The following is a 25,800-nucleotide window of genomic DNA, read 5'->3' as shown; positions in this document are numbered from 1 at the left end:
GTAGATGAAGTACGGTTGGTTCATCCTCTCGATTGAGGTGTTTCCAAGAATCATGAAAGGTTTGAACGCAGTTTATAATCGTCAAGATACAAATGAGGTTTAAGATGAAATCAAGTGGCAAACTTGAAGAATTGTTTAGTTTCATATATTATAATCAATATTTTAATTCATTTTAATTGTCCAATGTTGGTTCTCAGTTGATAGTCCACAGTTAGAAATTTAATAATTCGTATATAGTTTAATATATAATATTCGAATTAATTAATACGTATCGTGACCCGTGTACATGTCTCAGACTCGATCACAACTCAAAGTATATATTATTATAGAATCAACCTCAACCCTGTATAGAGAACTCGATCATTACTGCATATAGAGTGTCTATGGTTATTCCAAATAATATATATATATATGCGTCGATATGATATGTCAAAACCTTGTACACGTGTCCCGATATTTAAAATGCGTAAAATAAATACATAAATTAAATGACGATAAATAAAGTGCGTAAAGTAAATAACAGAAATTAAATGACGATATATAAAATTGCGATAATTAAATTGCGATAAACAAAATGTAACCGGTTAGCTAGGAACAGTTAGCTAGGAACAGTTAGCATGGATTCTTAACAATATTTCAATTAGTTAATTCGTTTGTTTCTAACAAATTTTATTTTGTTCAATGTTTTCTTCATTATGCCACTTGTTGGATTCTGAGAAGTTAAAATTCAAGTATGAAATTGAATGAAAATGGTTATTCTGCGGTGAACGGATTCGTATATCTGTGGATATAAAATAGGATAGTAAAGGACTGTTGAATCAGATTGAAAGAATGTACAATGTAATTTATTAATGTGAAATCTAAACATTCCTCGGGTATTACCTACCCGTTAAAATATTTTCACCATTAACAGTTTGTACAATAAAAATTTTAATTACAATCTTTATGAAAACATATCTACATATATATTTTCTTCAAACGTAATTATGGATTTAATGAGTCAATGTGATATTAAACTCATCAGACTTACGGCTAGAACTAGAGTACGTAATCTCTAAAACATTAGAGATTACATAATCACCATGAAGGACGAAGATAGTTTATGTAGAACGATTCGTAGAACGATGATTATGCTTGAGGTATAGATTGCGAGGTTGAGATGTGTGATGATGTTGTTGTTGTTGGTACTGGTTATGCTGCTGGTGCTGCTGATGGTGGTACTGTTGCTGTCGGTGCTACAAGTGTTGTTGGTGCTAAGGTTGGTGATGATGTTGGTGTAGTAAGTATAGCTTGTAGATCACGCACCATTCTTGTCAGGTTTTCTATCCTACCCTCTATCATTTCTATCCATCCACTCATCTGATTCGATAGTTCTTGGTTATCAATTCGAAGTTCCCTAACTTCTTCTAATATTCCTCTTCGATTGGTATTCGGAAGTAGAGGTTGAATATTTTCTGAGATTGCAGTAATGCGACCTTCGAGGCGGAATATTTTAGCAAGAAGGGTGAATACAGTGTTGCGCATAGGTTCACCGGTGAGTACATCGTTTTCTCCGATGTTAGGAGGTAAGTTTGGTTCGCGGTAGGGCTCGCCTTCTTCATTTCTCCATTGAGTAAGTAAGTCTCGGACCCACCCCCCATCTCCTCCAGAAAGAAAAATAACTAAATGGTTGAGGCACTTCTGGTTCATTGACTTCGGAGTCTGCTTCAATATACATCTCGAAATCGCTTCCGGAACTAATGGAATCCAAGCTAGGTGTAGGATCCATCTCTCACTATCAGTTAAAGGGTTTTGATATGAAATGATTTTTGAATATCGAATAATATTCTAATTATATATAGAATATCTATACATACTTCCAAAGATCCCATGAATTACGGAGAAAATTAAGGAAACGTGTCAGATAAAGTCTACAGTGACAAATATGTTAAGATATGAATTTTGTCTATACACTATTCATGCAATCAATGCAGCAATACGTGTCTAGACTAATAATGATAAGCAGATAATTTTCGACACCAAATGATAAGCAAAACTTTTAACATGCAGACACGGTCGAAGTCCAGACTCACTAATGCATCCTAATGACTATCAGTTAGACACACTAATGCAAGACCTGGTTCGCTAAGACCACCGCTCTGATACCAACTGTAGATACAGTGGGGACAACCACCGTCCCAACCAGTACCTTCCCAGCTAACCGCCTGGTGACCACTGAGTGTACTTCAGATACTGATTTTAGGGCCTGCCTCTCGACTACTGACAACCCTCGTAAGGGATCGCAAGGAGTAAGAGCCAATGCTTCATCACAGGTAACACTGTGAGAACCTCCTTTACGACTAACCCGCCACACATGGACGGCGTTATACCAGCTCTGATACCAACTGTAGAGACCCATCCTAATCCATCCGGACGAAGTCCATATTGATTATAAGCGATTCACAACAGTTGATTACATCACGAGGTACTTGACCTCTATATGACACATTTTACAAACATTGCATTCGTTTTTGAAAAGACAATCTTTCATTACATCGAAAGTTGACAACATGCATACCATTTCGTAATATATCTTACTATAATTGACTTAATAATAATCTTGATGAACTTAAAGACTCGAATGCAACGTCTTTTGAAATATGTCATGAATGATTCCAGGTAATATCTCTAAGATAAACAAATGTACAGCGGAAGATTTCTTTCGTACCTGAGAATAAACATGCTTTAAAGTGTCAACCAAAAGGTTGGTGAGTTCATTAGTTTAAAATAAATAATCATTTCATAATTTTAATAGACCACAAGATTTCATATTTCCATTTCTCATAAACATACGTCTCATGCATAGAGACAAAAATATCATTCATATGGATTGAATACCTGGTAACCGACATTCACAATTTATCTATAAGAATATCCCCATCATTCCGGGATCCTCCTTCGGACATGATATAAATTTCGAAGTACTAAAGCATTCGGTACTTTGGATGGGGCTTGTTGGGCCCGATAGATCTATCTTTAGGATTCGCGTCAATTAGGGTGTCTGTTCCCTAATTCTTAGATTACCAGACTTAATAAAAAAGGGCATATTCGATTTCGATAATTCAACCATAGAATGTAGTTTCATTTACTCGTGTCTATTTCGTAAAACAGTTATAAAAGCAGCGCATGTATTCTCAGTCCAAAAATATAAAGGGTAAAAAGGCAAATGAAACTCACCATACTGTATTTTGTAGTAAAAATACATAGAACGACATTGAACAAGTATAGGGTTGGCCTCGGATTCACGAACCTATATCATTTATATATTTATTAACACATATAATCGTATTCGAACAAATTGATATATTATATCTTAAGTTATATATTTTATATAATTAATTTATGTATATATTTAAAACGATTAATATTTATATAGTTATATTAATATGTATACATGATTAGTATTATATATTAAAAAAATACCTAATTTGTTATATATGAATAATTATATAAAGACTGTTAATATAATATATTCATACTTATATGTAATATTACTAATAAGTGTAATAATGTTAATAATTCTATTAGTGATAACTGTAATGATATTAATAATAATAATTGTAAAAGTATAAATTTTTATTGTTAATGATACTTATGATAATGATTATAATAACTATATAATAATAATACTGACAATGATTTGATAGCATTTTTAATAGTATTAATAATAAAATAATAATATGAACCGTGTTATTAATAATTAGTTTTATCACGAGCTTTTTGTTAAATTTTCAAATTTTATATTTATAGTTCTTATAACTAAATTTCATAACCAATTTTTATAATTTACCATATCAACCTTTATTAAAATTTTATAATATAAATGTTATTAGCATGTTCCAAGTAATGTTTATAATAATAATAACAATAATAATAATACTAATAGTAATAATGTTAGTAATGATAATACTAAATACTCTTAAATGATAATACTCATAAATGTAAATTATATTAATGATATTGATAACCATAAAAAATATAATAATAACAATAATAATCATATCAATAATAATAATATTAGTAATTAATATTAATAAGTAATAATAATAATAATAAATCAATATGTAAAGACTACCTCAAAATAAGCTCCACAAAAAAAATATAAGTTGCTGTGCCAAGGTTCGAACCCTGGTAACCTCGCTAACCCGAAACCCACTCAACCATCCAGCCATTCACGTTTTTCTGGAATATAACCCAACAATTATATATATAAACCCATATTACATTTGTTCTCTATTCTTCTTCTTCTTTAAGAAATACAATTCGATGGACTACCAATCTTGGCCCAAGTTTCTAAACCCAAAACGTATAAGTCAGTTGTATAGCCCATTAGAACCATAGTGGAAATCTTTTAATCGATCCAAAACAAGGATATAATCTTACAGCGGAGTAAAAGAAAAAAATAGGGTTTTTGGTTCGTTCCTTTTTCCATCATCATATCGTCACTCTCCATTTAACAAAATCCAACAGATTACCGACACTTTGAATCATAGTGCTTTGTAAAGTTAGATAAATAATTACGTAGGGTCATCAGTATCCTTTTCTTCTCTATTATAAGTTATTATTTATCTCAATTCTCAAAATATTCGAACACAAACACTAAAAGAAACTGCAGTAGCAGTGGTCTGGAAAATTTAATTCGGTGGTGGTTGTTTCGGGTTGCAGATCAGGGAGAAGAAAGAAAGAAAGTGGCGGTGGTTTGATGAAGATGAATCAGGTTTTTAGAGAGAGAGAGAAAATAGAATAGAGTGATAGTTGTTTCGATCAGGGTATTCGGTTTTCAAACAGAAATATTGTAGCGTGGCAGCAGCAGGAGTAAATGGTGCGTTTTGGTTGATAGAAACGGAAAACAAGGGTAGTAAGTGGGTTTGTGATGATAGGGTGGTGGTTGTTTAACAGAAACAGTGACGTAGGTGCAGCAGGCTTTTGTCGATAGTCTCTCAATTGTAATATTCAGCTAGATGATGGCGGTGGTTATTCTATTAGAACAGAACCAGAAGAACGGGCGTAATTTGTATGGTGGTATGATGAGGATCAAGGTTGTAATAAAGACAGAAATAAGGTGTTTGCTCGTGGGGTTAATGGTTGCAGCAAAGGTTAATCAACATTCATTGTTTTGTGATAGTAACCTGACGATAGTCTAACATAACAGAAGATGGTTGTGTGTTTGTCATCGAAGCAAAAACAGACTAGCAGCGAGTCTTCGTGGGCTTGAGAGGAGAGAGAGATAAAAGAAGAGTGTATGGTGACGGATTTGTGTTGGGTGGTGAAGTGAAGGAGATGCTTTCGGTGGTTCTGGTTCAAAAGAAAGAACAGAAGAAGAAGTAGCAACAAAATGAAAGATCGAGTTAAAAGTTGTGGATGTTGGTGGCTCATGTAATGAACAAGAAGAGAGGAAATGATCATGAATTTCTCTTCTATCAGTATATGTGTTTTGTAATTGATTGTGAGAGGGTAACGTTGAATGAGTTTTTCAAAGACACTGATTGAGAGCTTGTTTTGTAGTTAATTGAAATTGATCGAATAATATTAAGGCAAACAAGAACAAAAAGTAATACAGAATTTGATATTGATGTTCAACTGATTCTTGTTTTATTATTCCAGCTTAAATTCGATCGTACCAATTTAGTGACATAATTCAATCACCTAAACAGTTTGATTGCTATCTCTAATGAATTCGTACGCATCATAATATTTATATGCATATTATAATTGTATTTATATTTATATATATATATATCTGTGTATATATTTATATATATATAACCTTGTTTATGTATCTGCTTACATATATATCCTTATAAAATTCGAAAACTTTGGAATTTATCAAATAATACTCCCTCCGTCCCATATTTATTGTCACCAGACAAAAAATACACAGTTTTAGGAAATCCCACTAACTTTATTTTTCCACCAATGAAATATCTTCTCTCTCCAGATCCACCAATGAAATATCTTCTTTCTTTTCTATTTATGGAAGTGGACAATTAATTTGGAACATCCCAAAATGGAATAATGGACAATAATATAGGGACGGAGGGAGTAATATATTAATACTATTAATAATACTAATAATAATATTACTAATAATAATAATAATATTATTGATAAAGGAATTAGTAATAATAAATGATAAATAATAATATGCTAGTATTAATTCTAATAAAAATGATAATTTTAATAATAATGACAATAATAATTAATCATTATTAATAATAATTCTTAATGATAATGGTAATATTAATACTAACATTGATAATGTTACTAATAAAATACTAATACAAATATTAACAATAATAGAATATAATCATAATGTCTAATAATAATACTAATATTAATTATAATAACTAACATTATAATTTTACTACTTGTTTTAATGATATTAACAATAATAACAATAATAACAATAATAAATTAGATGTATCGAATTTCAGTATTATAATATTAATAATATTAATAATACTAATGTTAATAATGATAATGAATGTAATAATAGTATAATAACCATACTTAACTTGTAATTACATTTAATATATTAATATTATAATTTATTAATTATGTAATATTTAATACTTATATCATATGTTACATGATAACATTGATTTAATTATAATATAATAATTATTGATAGCCATCATATTTAGATAATAACATCATATATATATATATATATATATATATATATATATATATATATATATATATATATATATATATATATATATATATATATATATATATATATATATATATATATATATATATATATATATATATATATATAATTTACTACACAATTGTTCGTGAATCGTCGGGAACAGTAAAAGGGTAATTGATTACATGAATATAAATTTCAAAGTTTTTGAGATTCAACATTACAGACTTTGCTTATCATGTCAGAAACATACAAAGATTAAAGTTTAAATTTGATCGAAAATTTTCGGGTCATCACAGGCAGAGGGGGGAATCCGCCCCCAGTGGATTTTTTTTTCAGTGTAAAAATTTTGGGTTTTTTGACTTTTCCCTCGGTGGATTTTTTTTTTTGCCCCAAAACCTTCAAATTTTGCCAAAAATTCTGCAACTTTTCCACCAAAACCTTCAAATTTTGCTTAAAAACCTTCAACTTTTGCATAAAAACCTTAATAATTTGCTTAAAAACCTCAATTTTTTGCCCCAAAACATCCATATTTTATCCAAAAAAATTGCTACTGTTTTATTTTATTTTTTTTGCCCCCGATGAAAAAAATCTTAGTTCCGCCACTGATTAGGCTTGTTTCTAGATAGGGTTCCGTTAGACCGCTCCCAACCATGTCAAGCTTCTTAGAAAGACTAAACTGCCACATCAATGCCACCTCAACACTTCTTTATAAATATAAAAAAAAGACTGAACACTACCAACAGTAATATATACTTCTTAAAAAAGACTGGACCCACTTATTATTTAATTAAAATATTTAACTTTTTGTAAAAAAAAAATACATTGATTCACAAATATTAGATTAATCTAAAAAATGTTACATTAAAATGATTTTAAAACATCAAAAAAAAAAGTTACTAGACTAATATTTGTTGCCGTTTCATAAATATTTGAATTGAATTTGAATTAGAATCGATAAGGGTAAAAAAATATGGAGTTGCTCATTTGTTGAAATTGTATTGCATGTACACAGACGACAAAATTTCATTCCTCGTCTCTGAACTTTACATCAAATTTGACTCCATGTCATTTTTCTTTTTTTTTGTGCATTCCTCGTCCCTAATGTATCACAATTCTACATCCCTCGTCCTTCCGTCTATTTTCTGTCTATTTTTCCGTTAAATGAAATCATGTGCTAAGCATGTGAGAGTAGTTTCGTAATTTTACATATTTCTTTTAACTTTTTCTCAAATCTATTTGCACCTTTATCTAACTCACTCTGCATAAACACAAATTCAAACCCTGTTTCCTCTTTTTATTTTATTTTATTATATTTTATTATTGTATTGTAATTGTAATTATATATTACTCCGTATATACTAGTACAAAATAAACCCAAATTTCAGATCTGCTTTCATGGATTTCTTCGATGAAGAAAGCAGACCCAGATTCCTTCTTCAATCTCGTTCAACCCCCAAATCGAACCCTCAATCTGAAACCCTAGATCAAATTCACAAACCCACTCTTTTTGTATCTTTATCTCTTTCTGCACTCCTTTTAACTCTCTCCCTTTTTTACTTCCAGTCAGACCCTTTCAAATCCATCTTCATGTTCTAATGGGGAAATCAAATTAGGGTTTTTAATTTGGTTCATTTTCGTTACGAATTCTGCATCGATCACTGATGATGAGTTCGGAAGTTTATTCCGGCAAGACTACTCGCCTCCGGCGCCTCCGCCACCGCCACCGCATCCTCCGTCGTCTTCTTGTGAAAGTGATTTAGGTGGAGTAGGTTCACTTGATACTACTTGTAAGGTTGTTTCTAATTTGAATTTAACACGGAATATATATGTAGCTGGGAAGGGAAATTTTTTTATACTTCCTAACGTGATTGTGGATTGTTCCGGTTCCCTGGGTTGCGAAATTGGAATAAATGTTACTGGTAACTTTACTTTAGGTGAAAATGCTCGTATTTTGGTTGGGTATTTAAATATTGATGCTATGAATGCGATTTTTGGAGTGGTTCGGTTGTGAATAAGTTAATTGTAATGAATCGAGTGTTTGTATCATAGAGAAAAAGACAAAACAATGACAAAAATACCCTCACATGATATGCATGTGATAAGAGGTAACAGCTGATTTTGACAGAAAGTAGACGGGAGGACGAGTGATTTAGATTTTTGATACATTAGGACGAGGAATGCAAAAAAAAAAAAAAAGGACATGGAGTCAAATTTGATGTAAAGTTCAGAGACGGGAATGAAATTTTGTCTACACAGACACACAGTACACTTATAATCTTACTTCTTTTAAGTGGGCTCCACCCAACATCCGTTTTCCAACTTCTTTCCTGAGACAATTTCCAATTTATCTTTTAAACTACCGGTATTGACTAGTCACTTACTATGGTGTCTTTTATTTTCACAAAATGATGGAGGCAAAGACACACGCTTTGGTACCGGTCTTAGTTTGTTAGTTTTCTAGCTACGACTCCCTACGAGCCTCGGTGGTTCCGTTGTAATCTTTGGTTTTGATGGTCTTTTTTATCTTTGATGAAAGTGTCCTAATTATACGTTATTCATAATCTTTATATAAAAAAAACATTAGTATCATCTTAGTGTAGTGGGTATAAGAGACTATGGTTCTATGTTTTTGTATCACTTGAAACAATTTCTATGATTTGCTTTGTTTCAATCAGTGTTGTAAAAAACGGAAAAAACGGGGGTGTAGACGGATTTTGGAGTGCCCCGTCCCGTTTATACATAAAACGTTTGAAAAAACGGAAATCGGCCAAAAAACGGTCAAAAGACGGTCAAACACGGTCCGAGACGGGGAAAAACGGGTTTTTTTTTGTTTTTTTCAAGTTTTTTTTAAAAAAAAAACAAAAAAATTAAACCTTGTGCTATTACTTAAAGTTGTTGTAAATTTAGTAGTTAAATATGGATGGTAATTAGTCAAATATAGATAGTAAAATTTGTACTATATATATGTGCATAATGTAAGTTACAAAAACACACATATACATTAAATACATCACACCTCTTCAACCTCTTTCTCTCCTATATCTTCTACAACACATCTCTCTTTTATTGGTTCTTTCAATTTGAATATATTGAACCAGACCACTAAAGGTAGTTATAAGCCTACTGAAATATAACACGTTATCAGCACGAAGTGCTCCGTATAATCAAGGTTTATCTAAGCAAGCACACGTCACTAATCAAGGTAAGAAATTATCTAACTTTTATTAACTTCACTAACATTTATATTTATGTTATTTAAGTTATATATGGTCGGTTATACCGCCTGAATTATATTTCTGTAATCTAACTTTTATTAACTTCACTAACATTTATATTTATGTTATTTAAGTTATATATGGTCGGTTATACCGCCTGAATTATATTTCTGTAATCTAACTTTTATTAACTTCACTAACATTTATATTTATGTTATTTAAGTTATATATGGTCGGTTATACCGCCTGAATTATATTTCTGTAATCTAATTTTTATTAACTTCACTAACATTTATATTTATGTTATTTAAGTTATATATGGTCGGTTATACCGCCTGAATTATATTTTCTGTAATCTAACTCTTATTAACTTCACTAACATTTATATTTATGTTAATAAGACCTCATGATTGTACGCAACACGTCATTTGACAACACGGTACTTTATGTACGCAACACGTCATTTGACAACACGGTACCATGGGTCGAGATTAATTCCGATCAATACGAATACGATGGGGTCTTTATATGTTATCTAACATTTATGATTACTTATGCAATTAATCATTATTTATTTCATGCATACTAATGTTTATTCTTAAAAGTAAATCTTAAAAGTTAAAATAAGAAAAAATAGTTTGTATTTTTATTAAAAGTAAATCTTAAAAGTTAAAATAAGAAAAAGTAGTTTGTAATTTTATTAAAAGTAAATCTTAAAAGTTAAAATAAGAAAAAGTAGTTTGTATTTTTATTAAAAGTAAATCTTAAAAGTTAAAATAAGAAAAAGTAGTTTGTATTTTTATTAAAAGTAAATCTTAAAAGTTAAAATAAGAAGAAAAAAAATCTTGTCCTTTATATTACTCATACGCGTTTTGATATAGTGACTTTATTCGTTAACGTCAACTAACGACGTTACAACGGTCATATATACATAACGGTTGTTAACGTCAACTGACGACGTTACAACAACTATATTTTTCAAATATAAAATAAACATCTCCGTTTTCACATTTTCACAAATCAATCTTCATTTTTCAGATTACTACTCTCAAAAAGTTTTTGTAAAAATGATTCACACAAGGATGATTTTTCCTATTGTATTGGTCATATTAACTATCATCATTGTTGCTAATATACCACCGGGTGAACCAATATTCTATCCTGCCCTTGTGGTTTTATTATTTGTAATCATACCATTATTCTGTTGTTTGCTACTTATGAATTTAAAATGATTCTAATTTCATTTTATTATTTGTCTATGAATAGAAGTTGATTATGATTATAATTTATGTTATTCATCTTTTTGATAATAGAAAATGTCGAATTTGAAAAGGCTTAAATTTGCTCATTTAGAACAAGTGGGAACAACTACTTAACATGGGTTATGAATGTAGAAAAACATCTCGAATCAAACGGTATTTTAGAAACCCTGAATGAAAATAACAATTATTCCGAACAAGAGAAAGCAATAGTAAATATTTTTCTTAGCAAACATATTGACGAGTCCTTAGAATCTACATATTATATGATCGAAAATCCAAGTGTATTATGGAAAATACTCAAAGATAGATACGATATTAATTATCAAAAAAAAAATAATAAAAAAAAAATAACGGTGATCCATGAAAGAATAAAATTAAAGATATTAGTAGACGCTCTTATAAGAATTCCGGAGATTCTTATTAATGATCTGGTAATGTGGATCATCAGTCTAGTATTTCTTGAATACATGAACATCTTGTTTAGCTCTACAAATAAGTCCCAAAAGAAAACAAAACGAGAGTGAATCTGTTGACAAATCTTGATTAAATTAACCCTGAGCTACCTTGAGACTTGAATGGTTTGAATTTTCTAAGATGCCTAGTTTTTTTTTATGTATCACTCATAAATAAATGGTTTTAGACCATAACGCATATGTTTTATTAAGTGTTATCTTTTATGTACTTCAGATTATAACTTGTTTGCAGGTAATATAATTTGATTATCTTGCTGAAATATAACTCATTATTTGCTTATCTTATTTGAAGTTTTAGTATGAATCCTGCTGAAATACAACATCAATTAAATGGTAAAGACCTATGTATTGCAGATAGTAGTAACATACACACTATGATCAAATCTAAGAAATATTTCATTGATTTAAATCAAATGAAGGAATTATAAATACTATATCAGCTCTTGCAAACTTGATATAAGGAACGAAAAAGGCAAAATTTCATATTACCAAATGGTACGAATTTTTTGGTAAAAAATGTTTTGTTTTCTCCCAAATCAAAGAGAAATTTGTTAAGTTTCTCTGATATATATCATAATGGATATGATTATCAGTCAATGATAATCGAAAATGAGAAATATCTATGTAGCACCGAAAAGCGCATAGGATTAAAAGCGCATATGATAAAAAGCGCATATGATGAAAAGCGCAGCGCATATGATTAAAAGCGCATATGATAAAAAGCGCATATGATGAAAAGCGCAGCGCATATAATTAAAAGCGCATATAATGAAAAGTGCATATAATGAAAAGTGCATATGACGAAAAGCGCAGCACATATGATTAAAAGCGCATATGGTGAAAATGATATATGATGAAAAACACATATGGTGATTAACGAAAAACACATATGGTGATTAATGAAAAGCACATATGGCGATTAATGAAAAGCACATTGAGAAATAATCACCAATGTTTCTTGAAAGAATTCAAGGGTATATATATGGACCAATTCATCCATCATGTGGACCATTTTTCTAATAGACGCATCTAACGCATGATCTCATGTTTGTGTGTTATCAAGCCGTAATATGGCATTTGCAAAGTTTCTTGCACAAATTATTAAATTAAGAACACATTATTCTGATTACACCATTAAAAGGATGAGACTTGATAATGCTGGTGAGTTAACATCTCAAGCTTTTAATGATTATTATATGTCTACAAGGATTGTTGTTGAACATCCAGTTGCTCATGTGCATACACAAAATTGGTTTAGCTGAATCAATAGATAAACGCTTACAGCTAATAACTAGACAATTAGAAATGAGTACAAAACTCTCAATATTTATATGGGGACATGTAAATTTACATGATGTGACATTAACTCGCATTAAATCAAGTGCAAGTTATAAATATTCTCCATTACCAACTTAATTTTGGTGGAGACCAAATATTTTCCATCTTAGAACATTTGGTTGTGCAGTGTATTTTTAATTGAACAACCACAACAAATGGTTCCTCAAAGAAGGATTGAAATATATGTTAGATATGAAACATCTTCAATCATAAGATATATTGAACCCATGACGGGTGGTGTTTTTACAGCAAGTTTTGTCGATTGTCACTTTAATGAAACATTGTTCCCTATATTAGGGGGAGAAATGAAATATAAATAAAATGATGTTTCATGGTGTGAACATCAATTAAGGAATATTGATCATCGCACAAAAGAATGCGAAAAGAAAGTTCAAATATAATGCATATGCAAGAACTTGCAAATTAATTACTTTATGCATTTAAAGATACAAAAAATAAGTGACTAAATCATATATACCAGCAGTAAATGCTTCACCTAGAATTGAAATTACAAAAGCTGGCAATAATGTCACTCATGAGTCTTTGCTACGGCAGAAACGTGGGAGATCAATTGGTTCCAAAGATAAAAATCCTCGAAAAGGAAAATCAGCTGATAATGAGGTAAAAGAAAGTGTTCAAGAAGAACCACAAATCAATACTCCTTCTGCAGAGGATATTGATAAATGTAAATACATAAATTGCAATAAATTATGCAATATTATGAAACTGAAATGAAATAAAAAATCTTGATGAGATATTTTCATATAATGATCTGGAACCAAAATCTGTCATTGAATATCAAAATAGACGTGATTGAACTCAACGGAAAGGAGCAATACGAGCTGAATTAGAATCGCTCAATAAAAGAAAAGTTTTTGGATCAATTGTTATCACTTTTAAAGATGTGAAACAATGGGATACAAATGAATTTTTATCCGAAAAGAAATGTGCAAATGAAGTTACAAGGCAAAACTAGACTTGTAACTCAAGATTTTCCACAAAGACCAGAAATGAATTAGGAGAAAAACTTATCCTCCTATAATGAATACAATTACTTATTAGATACTTAATCAACCTGGTAGTTATTTAAATGCATCTCATGGATGTTGTTACTACTTATCTGTATGGATCACTTAATAGTGATATATATATGAATATACCTGAAGGGTTAAGGTATCATAAGCATCTAATGCAAAACCCAAGGGAATATATTCCATAAAATCACAAAGATTTCTAAATGGGTTTATATAATCGGGACGTATGTGGTATAATCGATTAAATTATTACTTGATAAGAAAAGGGTATACATATAAACTTATTTGCACGTGTGTTTTATAAAAACAATGTTCGGATATGTGATCATAGCTGTTTATATCAATTATCTTAAATAAAGAAATCTATGAAGCCATTCAACTTCTAAAGAAAGATTTTAAAATAAAAAAAAAATCAAGTATTACGTTGATTTACATATTGAGCATATAACTAATAACTTACTTATACATCAAACAACTTATACCGAAAAGATTTTAAAATATTTTAATATGGACAAGACAAAAACCATTAAGTACTCATATGGTTGTTAGATCTTAATATTGATACTAATCCATTTCATCCTCTAGAAGATCATGAAGATCTTCTTGGTTCAGAAGTTCCATATTTTAGTGCAATTGGGGCTCTTATGTATCTTACAAATTATACAAGATCTGACATTTCTTTTGCAGTTAATTTATTGACAAGGTTCAGCTCAGCCCCCTACCAAAAGACATTGGAATGAGATCAAACAAATAGTTTGATACCTTCCGGGAACTACTGATTTATAATTATTTTATTCTAACAACTCGAAACAAGATTTGTTTGGTTATACAGATGCAGATTATTTATCTGATCTACATAAAGCTAAATCTCAAACTGGATATGTATTCCTAAATGGAGGCACCGCAATATCATGACGTTCTCAAAACAAACACTTGTTGCAACATCATCAAATCATGCCGAAGTGATTGCGTTACATGAAGCTACTCGGGAATGATTTTAGTTAAGATCAATGATACAAATCATTATTGATTCTTGTGACTAGAACGCTATAAAAGCCCAACAACTATCTATGAAGATAATACAACTTACATAGTACAAATGAAAGAAGAGTATCAAAAATGACAGAACAAAACATAAATGCTGACGAGGCGCTAAAGCTATAAACGGTCTTAACGGTCATAAGTTTGATGGAAAAGAATGGTATATTGGTAAGGCTCAGAAAAAGGCTGAAAGGGAATAGGAATTGAAACAACAGTTTGAGCAAACCATGAAGGAGACTGTAGACAAATCACATGGGTCAAACTTGTACATAAAAGATTTAGATGATACAGTTTCAGATGAAAACCTCAGATTCTTCTCATATACTCAAGATCTCGTAAAAGACAACCAGATTAAAATGAGATACGTTCAATCAACAACTCTGCTGATCTTTATACCAAAGCACTGTCAATCGCTGTTTTCAAAACATACGTTCACAATATTGGCATGAGGCAAGTTCAAAAGATGTGACGACTCAGCGTTGTCTATTTGAGGGGGAGTCAACTCTATGCTGCACTCTTTTTCCCTTAGCTAAAGTTTTATCCCACTGGGTTTTCTTTAGCAAGGTTTTTAACGAGGCAGTATTAATTGCTCTTTAAAAAAATTACCATCCAAGGGGGAGTGTTGTAAATTTAGTAGTTAAATATGGATGGTAATTAGTCAAATATAGATAGTAAAATTTGTACTATATATATGTGCATAATGTAAGTTACAAAAACACACATATACATTAAATACATCACACCTCTTCAACCTCTTTCTCTCCTATATCTTCTACAACACATCTCTCTTTTATTGGTTCTTTCAATTTGAATATATTGAACCAGACCACTAAAGGTAGTTATAAGCCTACTGAAATATAACAAAAGTTTCTTTTTTTATGTTTGAAATGTTGAAGTATTTAAACATGTGTGAAATGCTTATGTTTGGAATAATGTAATGTACAATATATATATATATATATATATATATATATATATATATATATATATATATATATATATATATATATATATATATATATATATATAAATATATAACATTTTAATTTAAAAGTCAACGTTAGTCAACATCCGTCTAGACCTCCGTCTTGACCCCGTCTCGACCGTCTCGACCCTTTTAGGACCCTACCGTCTCGACCCCGTCTCGCGTCTTTTGCAACCTTGGTTTCAATTTTGTCTCTATTAAATTTTTTTGCTTATTCCTACAAGATTTAAGTTACACAACAAATCTAAGTACTTGCATGATGATGATGATGATGATGATGATGATGATGATGATGATGATGATGAACTGCAAATTACATTTTTTGCACGTTTTTTACTCACTCGTGTAACGCACCGGCTCAAAAACCTGGTATATATATATATATATATATATATATATATATATATATATATATATATATATATATATCATTTTGGAAAAAATTGTAAAATATAAATAGTAAAAAGAGGGCCAAATAGCAAAACACAATTGGAATCTTTCCTTTCACCTCCTTCTCTCTTCATTTCAATTTTAATTCGCTTTTTAACAAATCAATCGCAAAACATGGCTATGTCTGATCATCACCAGTTTCACAATTACCTTCAACAACAACAACAACAATCAAAACCCTTCAGGTAATATCTATATATCGATATGTACATACATATATGTAAAAGTCCCTTTTTATTAAACCCTAAAATTACAATTTCTTTCTTAATCTTCTAATTAATCCTCAATTTGTATGTACAGAGATATATTCAGCAACATGGAAGGTCAAATTTCAGCTCCGATCAATTATATAAACACTGATCAGGCTCATCAACATCCTCCGTACATTCCCCAATGTAAACCCTAATTTTCTTACTTCACCTTCATATGTTTAATTTTCCGTCAATTGAAGCTTAATTTGATGCAACTATATGTTCAATTATTAGATTAAGTTGAGGATTTCATGTGATTAGAAGCTAAGTTTTCGAATTTTGTTTTTGGTGTAGCTCATGTGGTAGGGTTTGCACCGGGTACGGATTTAAGCGATGGGGGTTTCGATTTACAGAGGAATTATGATATGGAGTCAAGAAGGAAGAGGCCGAAAGAGCAAGAGTTTTTGGAGAACAATAATACTAATATTGCAAATTCGCAGATATCATCTATCGATTTCTTGCAGCCGAGATCGGTTTCGACAGGATTAGGGTTGTCTCTTGATAATGGCAGGTTGGCTTCATCTGGCGAGTCTTGCTTTGTTGCTGGGGTAATGGGAGATGAAATCGAACGCGAGTTGAGGAGACAGGATGCTGAGATTGATAGGTTTATGAAAATTCAGGTCAAAAATTCATATCTATTTGTTCAATATTAATTTTACTTTCAGTGTCTATAGCCTTAGTATTTTCCCTATAGGATTTCTTGTTCATGACCCATTTTGACACATTATGATAAACCATGACCTAAATGGACCAATCTATAAGTAAATGGGTCGAAGTTGCTACATTTAGCACTAGTTCAATCAGTCATGAGTCATGACAAGGTTGGTTAAAACTTCTAATATGCCTTTTTATTCTCTCTTTGCTGTTATAAGGCTGATAGACTCAGGCAAACAGTTCTCGAGAAGGTACAGGCAAATCAGCTTCAGATAATCTCGCACGTCGAAGATAAATTCATTCAAAAACTGCGTGAAAAAGAAGCCATGGTGGAAAATATCAACAAGAAAAATACAGAACTTGAGTTACAAGTTGAACAGATAGCTATGGAGGCTGGCACTTGGCAGCAGCGGGCCATATACAATGAGAATATGATCAATACCCTGAAATTCAATCTTCAACAAGTGTACGCACAGGGTAAAGATGGTAAAGAAGGAACTGGTGATAGTGAGGTTGATGATACTGCGTCTTGCTGTAATGGTCGTGCGATTGATTTTCATCTGCTCTGCAAAAGTAATAACGGAATGAAGGAGATGATGACGTGTAAGGTATGCAGAGTTAATGAAGTTTGCATGCTTTTGTTACCGTGTAAGCATCTTTGTTTATGTAAAGAATGTGAAAGTAAGTTGAGTATGTGTCCTTTGTGTCAGTCGTCAAAGTATATAGGTATGGAGGTTTACATGTAATGAATGGGTTATTCGTACGTAGCACCTGTGTTAGATTTATGTACTATTGTTGTTTAACTAGTTCTAATTCCATTGTCGTTGTATGCTTAACTTCTTGTTGCATGTTTTTCACTTACAGCTTTTGTTTAGAATCTGGTTAGTTGTTTGAACTAAAACTTGTAATCGATGTGTTGTAACATTTTAAACCCAAGTGCTAATGCAATGTTGGTTAAGGTTATTGTTATGAAATGGGCCGTCCAAAATTGATCTGATATAAAAGGATTTTTATAAGAGGATAGTTGTCTTTGAATTTGCATGCAATTTTTAGTTAGGAAGTATCAAGTATTTTACTAATTTAATAAACTATTTGGTCATTAACGTTTATCGGGCTATTAGGGGAGATTCGTTTATAGTTAAATTTCGTTTAGTTGGTGCGTTCTGGATGCGACTCGCGAGCTTATGTGTTCTCCCCGTTTATTTGTATTCTTGAGGCGTTTTCTTTTGGAAAACGACCTTGTTTCTATATTAGTTTTCGTTTATTTTATTTTTTTAAATGGTCATTAATTGTGTTCATGATGCAAAATATATCGTTGCAAAAGATAAATTCCGTCTTTATGTGAAAAAATTTACGGTGATATAAAAACGAAATGTTATAGGAAAATCTTGATTCATGTCGAAAACCTAAAACAATTTACCGCCATGAATTTCATAGGGAAAAATGATATAAAATGTTCCAAATTTAGTAAATATTATTCAAATTAAAAAGCATTAAGCTGTTATAAACCAAGAAAAGTTGATAATACGGATATACCTTGCTTAGGTTAGGCGTTAGTTGTAGCTTGTCGTTGCATTTTCATATTGCTTTAGTTCAAAGCATTATCTTTGTATCCGTAGCATTAATTCTCGTCAAACATGAAAATTAGTCTAAAAAGACCTTAAGTTGATCAAATATAACATAACCTAATCCACATGTGCAGAAAGATTCAATGGAATTTTTGGTACAAAATTAACCCCTTCTCACACTGTTCTGTTAGCAAAAGACTGAAAGATTAATCTAAATTGACTTGAGCAACAAATAGGTGTGGTAAAAAGTAGAAACTAAACCTTAAACGTTTTTCAATCATCGTATCAAAAAAGAAAGAGAATTGAACATTATTAATAAGAAAGAAATGGACGCATAAATTTTATACTCGCATATATTGTATATGTTAGGGTATTGTATCTTGTTAATCTTCAAATCGGTTATCTATATTATATAAAAAAAAAAAATTGAAAAGGAAAATATTAATTATACTCATTAATTTCCAATTATATATTCTGTATTATTTATGATCTCAATTATTTATGAAAATGAAAAAAGTTCCTTAAATGCTCTAGAAAATTAAAGTACGTTAATATTATTGATTATGATTTATGAAAAATAATGTTCATTATAAATGCTTTAGAAATTTCCTACTCCTACACAAGTGTGGCGTATTGATACTGACCTAACTTCCAAGTTCAACTCTCATGAGCTACAAAAAATCTTTCATTTGTGGTTACCTGCTCATAACTTCACCCGAGGGGATTTTACCACACGTGATGTCATAGGAGTTTTGCTTCTGAGATGTGCTAAATGGTTCGTCCAAGAAAATGATCGGGTGGGCGGGTTCCGACATCACGTTCGAGCCACCATAAGTGACTCCTAACTACCATTCAAAGAAAAAACTATACATAAAAATACTCCGCATAGGAGTATATATATAACTTTGTCGCTCCTCTTCCTTTCCTCGCTCTTTTCTTTCTTTCCCCGTGAGCTGCTGGATGCTCGTTAAAGAAACAATTATACACTATTTTACAAGTCAATAATAACTATTCTTAACAATCTTTTTCATGTCAATCCTTTTTTCTGTTCATCCTAAATTTTCTTTTTACTAATATCCTACTTTATTTCAATCCCAAAGCAAAGTTCCTTACAAGTGGTGCATCGAAAATAAATACAGGAACACTCCGATATGTTTACAACAGTCGAGAGTCTGATCGAAAGCGCAGAGATATGATATTAATATTGACACTATGGAGGCCGAACATAAAATGCAACTTGTTTGATGTAATAATATGGCTGACAAAGTGACAATAAACAAAAAGGAAAAGAAAAAAGAAAAAAAGATGAAATTCCTGCATCTATTATTCTGAACTGTCACCGCCAGTAATCCTGGTGTGAACCAGCATAACAATTGAACTCAATAATTAAAAGTTTACAGGGAAATAAATGATATAGAGAGAAGACTTTTACAGGGTAGGTACAATTTGAAACATTTTACCTTCAGTATTTTTCCTTTCGGCGTTTAAAATGCTGAAGGATAAAACTGTCTGCATATAAAGGATACTTTTTCCTGATTAATCCCTTTATGCATTTCCAATATGAAAAGTCGACCATTTCTCCATTCTTACGAACGATGAACAGACATCTCGAGCTTTCAAAATCTGGATGGTGCCCAACCTGTTGGTATCAACCAGAAACAATAAATGTTCAGCATTCTGCAAACCCACATTGAACATTCTGCAAACCCACGTCTGAGAGGTGGCACTTATTACCCATTAACTTTTTAAATGGGTTGATTTATGTTTTTTGTTTTTAATCTCCAACAGGGCAAATGTTTTAAGTTAATATATGTGTATTCAGGTTCTTAAAACTAATCAAATCGCTTTATCAAAAAAATATTTTGTGGCATCAACTTAAACAACTTAATTACTTATGTTATATGAGCAACAATGAAAAAAGATAACAGATAAAGTTACAGTTCAACCCAACCCATCCGACAAAATATTGATTCACAATAAAAATAACTTGTTATGATCTGAAACAAATCTTGATCTGTTACCCATACCGCCCCCAACCCATTTAGCCACTTTTATCGAGCTTGGTACATAGACAGAAAGAAACTCACATTTTTCCCTGGGTGACATCACAAGGCTTATATGTGCACCAGTAATTCGCTTGCTTCATTAATTTTAAAGTTTAAAATTTTTAAAAATGACTTCTTTTTAACAAAGAAGTTTCCATTAGTGGACAAAGCAGATTTGTTCAACGTTATTACTAGCTTTTGGAATCCCAGTTTATCTGTAAGGTGGCGTTTGGTTCGGGGATTTGAAATCCCAGGATTTGAAATCCTATGGGATTTCAAATCTCATGGGATTTCAAATTCTGAGATTTCAAATACCATCATGTGTTTGGTTCACTTTTTTAATTTCTAATATCTAATCTTATGAATTAAAAAGCACCTGCTATCTTTTTTTGCTTTTGAAAAAGCACCTGCTACTTCTAAAACCTATGAATTAACACACCTGCTTAGCACCAATTACTAATTTCTAATATCTAATTCTAATACAGTAACAAATAAAACTATCAGAGATCTGTTACCATCGATTCAAGAGTTTCAATAGAAAAGATAAGAACTGTTACCGTCGATTCAATAGTTTCAATATGCAGAGCTGTTACCGTCGATTCTAATATCTAATTCAATAGTTTCAATCGAAACCCGTCGTTTCAGATTTGTTACCTCGTAGAAGAATTAGTCAATTTTTCATATCTATTCATCGTACGATTGAAGCCAAAGAGAAATTAGGCGGTGGTGTTAATTTGGTGGTGACTGAAATCGGCATATTTGGTGGTGTTAATTTAGATAGAAGCCAAAAAGACAAATTAATAGAGATGGAAACGAATACTCCGTATGAATTTGGGGGAACACAAAAAAGGTGCAGGAATGCTTTTTTAGATGGGAGTTACTTTTTTTTATGTTAAAGTTAAGTGGGATTTGAAATCCCTTCACTCACCCAAGTATTTTAAAATCCCTCATTCATTGGATTTAAATTACAAATCCCATCTCCAAATCCTTCAACCAAACATATCATTTCATAGGATTTCAAATGCAAATCCCATGAAATCCTATAAAATCCCACCAACCAAACGCACCCTAACATGTAGACATAAATCTGGAATCCCAGTAATTAGCTATAAACCTATTTCTTTAAAAAGAAATTAGGTATAAACCTGGTATACCATAATGTAGACATAAAATGATTTTGTTTGTATTTGTCGTTTGCTGTTGGGGTTATGGATACTCCCTGCCCCGTGTATTTTGTTTTGTATCAATAAAATTTCTTAAAAAAAAAAAAAAAAAAAAAAGTTAATGTAGACATCAAATGATAAAATCTAGGGCATGTATGTCCATTAGGCATTAACGTATTAGATAGTTATGGCAACTTAAAATTCCATGGTATATTATAATGACATAATGTAGATACAATCTAGGGCATGTATGTCCATTAGGCATTAACATATTACATACTTACGGAAACTTCAAATTTCATATTAGAAGACGAAGATTTGTTATAGAATCATAGTAGCAGTTTAGACAACAATCATCTTGAAATGGTACACCAAAACATAGATAAAGTAGGGATTTCATGAATATATATATTCGCGTAATCGTGTAGAATTATTTGGGCAATAAAGTTGATGAATAAACATGTGTGTTTTGTGAGGGCGGAAAGAGGACTAACCATGATATAATCAATTCCACATCCAATTTTCTTCTCACTCTCGGGATGATATGCCAATAGCCTCTGTAGAATCATGCTCTCATGCTCAGAACTTAATCTCTCACCACTTTCGTATCTGCATTAACAACAAAGCTTTTGAATGAATAAAAAAAGTTGCCATTAAGAATGTAGCTCACATACACTAAATAGATATAGATATGTGCGTTATCATTCAGATAATTATCACCCTTACTGGTGGCGAAATGATTTTCTCTACTTGCTGGTGGCAAAAAGACTGGTAGAGGAACAACTGTCTACATCTTAACTCCCTCATACCTCACTTTTGTGGGATTGGATATTGTTGTTCTTGTTGTTGTATCACCCTTACTTTCACTATATAACTGTAATTGGTTTGTGAGAACCACTGGATAACGTATTTATTCACATGTGATTCATAAGTTAGCATTGATACATGTTCCATTGACAATAATTTTTTTTAAAAAAAAAAAAGTTCAAAAGTAAGTTTAGACTTTTGAACGTTTTTTTTTTTTTTATCAATTGAACATGTATCAATGCTAACTTATTATTTTGAATGGCAGTTAGGAGTCACTGACGGGGTCCGAACGCGATGTCGAAACACACCCACCCGATCATTTCTTGGGATGAACATTGCACTCCTACCGACCTGAGGAAACCCCACGGAAAATCCATGCGGGCATCGCGTGTGGTAAAACCCCCCTCGGGTGAGGCTTGTACGCAAGATGTTCGCAACCTCCTAGGCCCATGAAATGGGTGGGTAACCTCTAAGGCTAATATTTTGCAGCTCATGACCTCCCTTATGAGAACTCGGGTCATACCAATACACACCTCGAGGTTTATCAATGCTAACTTATGAATGAAATCTATCACTTGTGAATAAATACAAAGATATATTTGCTCATCCACATTTAAACGATCATGTGAACAGATCGGTTAAAATGTGTTTTAGCCTTTTAGAACGAATTTGTTTAAGTCTTCAGTTTCTTTTTTCCCTAACAAATCTAACATACATCAATGTTCACTTACGTATGAAGCTAATCACATTTGAACAAACACGCCATCTAGTAGTTCTCACAAATTCACATATTTTATTTGGTTCTCATTAAACCTTCCCCTTAATTTTAACAGCTAACTAGCCCATAAGCTCACAGTTGGTAGCTCATTAAACTTTAGAAATGAGCTTATCAACTGTTCAAATTCAAAATTATAATGAATGCATAAGCTTAGAAAATAAGCTAATTATAATACTGTATCAAGCAAAAATTAAAATACAAAATTAAAATTAAAAACCATACTTGCTGGAATGAAGAATCATTCTTACAAAACCAACTAACGGAACAGTATCTTCTAAAATCTGATCTTCCCAGTCCACCCAGCTATCTTCCCCTTTTATAATTCCCCCTTCATTTTTCTTCACTTCCACCATTGGTTTCCTTAATAAATCAGCGGCGGAGTAAGAAGCAGCTGCAGCACCGGCCGGCTGACGGTTTCCGCCACCGGAATTGGCGGTTTTTAGGGCAGCAAACGTAGTTGTACTATTACGATAAGGAAATGTAAGTACTGAAGCAGAGTTTGCTGATGATAATAATTGGAATTGGAGAGATACAAAAGGGCTTTTGTTATTGATGTGAATGTGAGTAGATAATGATGATGATGATGACGATGATATCGATTTCATTACGTAAGGGGTTTGCGGTTTTCTGTTTGGTCAGTGTGTATATGAAGTATATAAACCCTAATTTGTTACCAATTTAACTTCGAGGGCTTGCTAGAAGACTAAAGAGTCTAACCAACACGGGTTAGTTATCAATTTTGCTTTTTAACTAATATAAACAACAACTAAGACTGAAGTTGTTTAAGCAGTGAATTTTGCTTTTATGATGTGACATGGTTAAATAGTGAAGTTGTTTAAAGAGAGTGTTAAATTTGAGTTATATGATGTGGGAAAATTTTAATGATATTTAGGTATAAAATTTATTAACTAATAATATATAAAATTTGATTGGCTAAAAAAAAATTTGTCACCACTTTAATGATCTGTCAAATTTCTAACTGACGTCCGGGGCGTCAAATTTTGACGCCGCGTTAGGGCCGTCAACAACGTCCAAGATGTTGTCAAATGAGATGATGGAGGAAAATTGACGCCGCTTTGGAATCAACCTAACTAAACAACAAGACATTATTAAGCGGATAGCACAAGTAGAGCTGCACATAAATCAACTACCCGTTTCATTTTTAAATTACGGTTCTATAAAAACTGGTTTGGGGAACCAGTTTTGGTTCCGATTTTACTTTTCGGGATCGGTTTGATTTTTTTTTAAATGGATTTTTTTGCGGTAGAACATATTTTTATCGGTTTTTCTTGATTTAGCTTCGGTTTTTTTTCGAATTCAATTTTTAAGTTCTCGTGAAGTTACATGTGTGTGTGTGTGTGTAAATATCCGATGATCTCGTGAAGTTACAAATGGTATATATCGAATGAACTATTTGAACCTACACATCGTTGTAATGAACAATACAACAACTAACAAAAGTATAGCAACCAGTTGACCGTAGCTAACAACTTATCACACCTTACAACCGTACAAACCAACCAAAGTGATCGACTATGCGACCTAAATCTTAAACAACCATTAACATACAACCACAATCTATCCACATCTCACAACGCGAGACCCCCCAAAATACCCTCTGGCTATCGAAACACCCCACACCCCCTCTAAAAAATACCCTTTGATAATTCTAGTTGATCAATGCTTGTAGATGCACAAATTATGAATAGCCCCGGACCCATGAAAGGAAAAAAAATTGGCATACGTTAAGATGCATTTTTTTAACTAATAATTTTCTTAAATATAAAATTTTGTAATTTAATAAAAACGAGCCGTTTAATGTTCTCTCTTATTATTTTGACAATCGTTCGGGAAAAGAAGTTTGTAGTGACCCGAACTTTTCTATGTTTATATATATTAAATGAAATTGTTATTTACATGATTAAATGTTTCCAACATGTTAAGCAATCAAACTTGTTAAGACTTGATTAATTGAAATATGTTTCATATAGACAATTGACCACCCAAGTTGACCGGTGATTCACGAACGTTAAAACTTG

General features: G+C 31.6%; 2 protein-coding genes across 2 annotated transcripts; one reads left to right on the top strand and one right to left on the bottom strand.

The window, feature by feature from the left end:
- The first annotated feature begins 16,562 nt into the window (after window positions 1-16,562).
- On the top strand, window positions 16,563-18,351 carry LOC139857886 (probable BOI-related E3 ubiquitin-protein ligase 2). The gene is made up of 4 exons (XM_071846736.1): window positions 16,563-16,680; window positions 16,796-16,890; window positions 17,041-17,366; window positions 17,619-18,351. The coding sequence occupies exons 1-4, from the start codon at window positions 16,610-16,612 to the stop codon at window positions 18,144-18,146; spliced, it is 1,020 nt and encodes a 339-aa protein (XP_071702837.1). The 5' UTR covers window positions 16,563-16,609; the 3' UTR covers window positions 18,147-18,351.
- A 1,920-nt stretch (window positions 18,352-20,271) lies between these two features.
- LOC139858303 (protein DCL homolog, chloroplastic-like) lies at window positions 20,272-24,462 on the bottom strand. Its single transcript, XM_071847160.1, has 3 exons — window positions 23,984-24,462; window positions 22,671-22,785; window positions 20,272-20,607 (listed from the first exon to the last, which is right to left on the bottom strand). The coding sequence occupies exons 1-3, from the start codon at window positions 24,364-24,366 to the stop codon at window positions 20,431-20,433; spliced, it is 675 nt and encodes a 224-aa protein (XP_071703261.1). The 5' UTR covers window positions 24,367-24,462; the 3' UTR covers window positions 20,272-20,430.
- Window positions 24,463-25,800: the final 1,338 nt, after the last annotated feature.

This window comes from Rutidosis leptorrhynchoides, chromosome 7 (genome assembly GCF_046630445.1).
Source record: "Rutidosis leptorrhynchoides isolate AG116_Rl617_1_P2 chromosome 7, CSIRO_AGI_Rlap_v1, whole genome shotgun sequence".
NCBI classification, from domain to species: Eukaryota; Viridiplantae; Streptophyta; class Magnoliopsida; order Asterales; family Asteraceae; genus Rutidosis; species Rutidosis leptorrhynchoides.
This window is presented reverse-complemented; position numbering and strand designations above follow the sequence as displayed.

Bases quoted from the DNA above. Each gene is read 5' to 3' on its own strand.
- LOC139858303 (XM_071847160.1), bottom strand. From the start codon at position 24,366: ATGAAATCGATATCATCGTCATCATCATCATCATTATCTACTCACATT. The intron at 22,786-23,983 runs GTATGGTTTTTA...TTGTTAATGCAG, and splicing joins ATGATTCTTCATTCCAGCAA to ATACGAAAGTGGTGAGAGAT. The intron at 20,608-22,670 runs GTTAGTCCTCTT...TGATACCAACAG, and splicing joins GTGGAATTGATTATATCATG to GTTGGGCACCATCCAGATTT.
- LOC139857886 (XM_071846736.1), top strand. From the start codon at position 16,610: ATGGCTATGTCTGATCATCACCAGTTTCACAATTACCTTCAACAACAA. The intron at 16,681-16,795 runs GTAATATCTATA...TTGTATGTACAG, and splicing joins CAACAATCAAAACCCTTCAG to AGATATATTCAGCAACATGG. The intron at 17,367-17,618 runs GTCAAAAATTCA...TGCTGTTATAAG, and splicing joins ATAGGTTTATGAAAATTCAG to GCTGATAGACTCAGGCAAAC.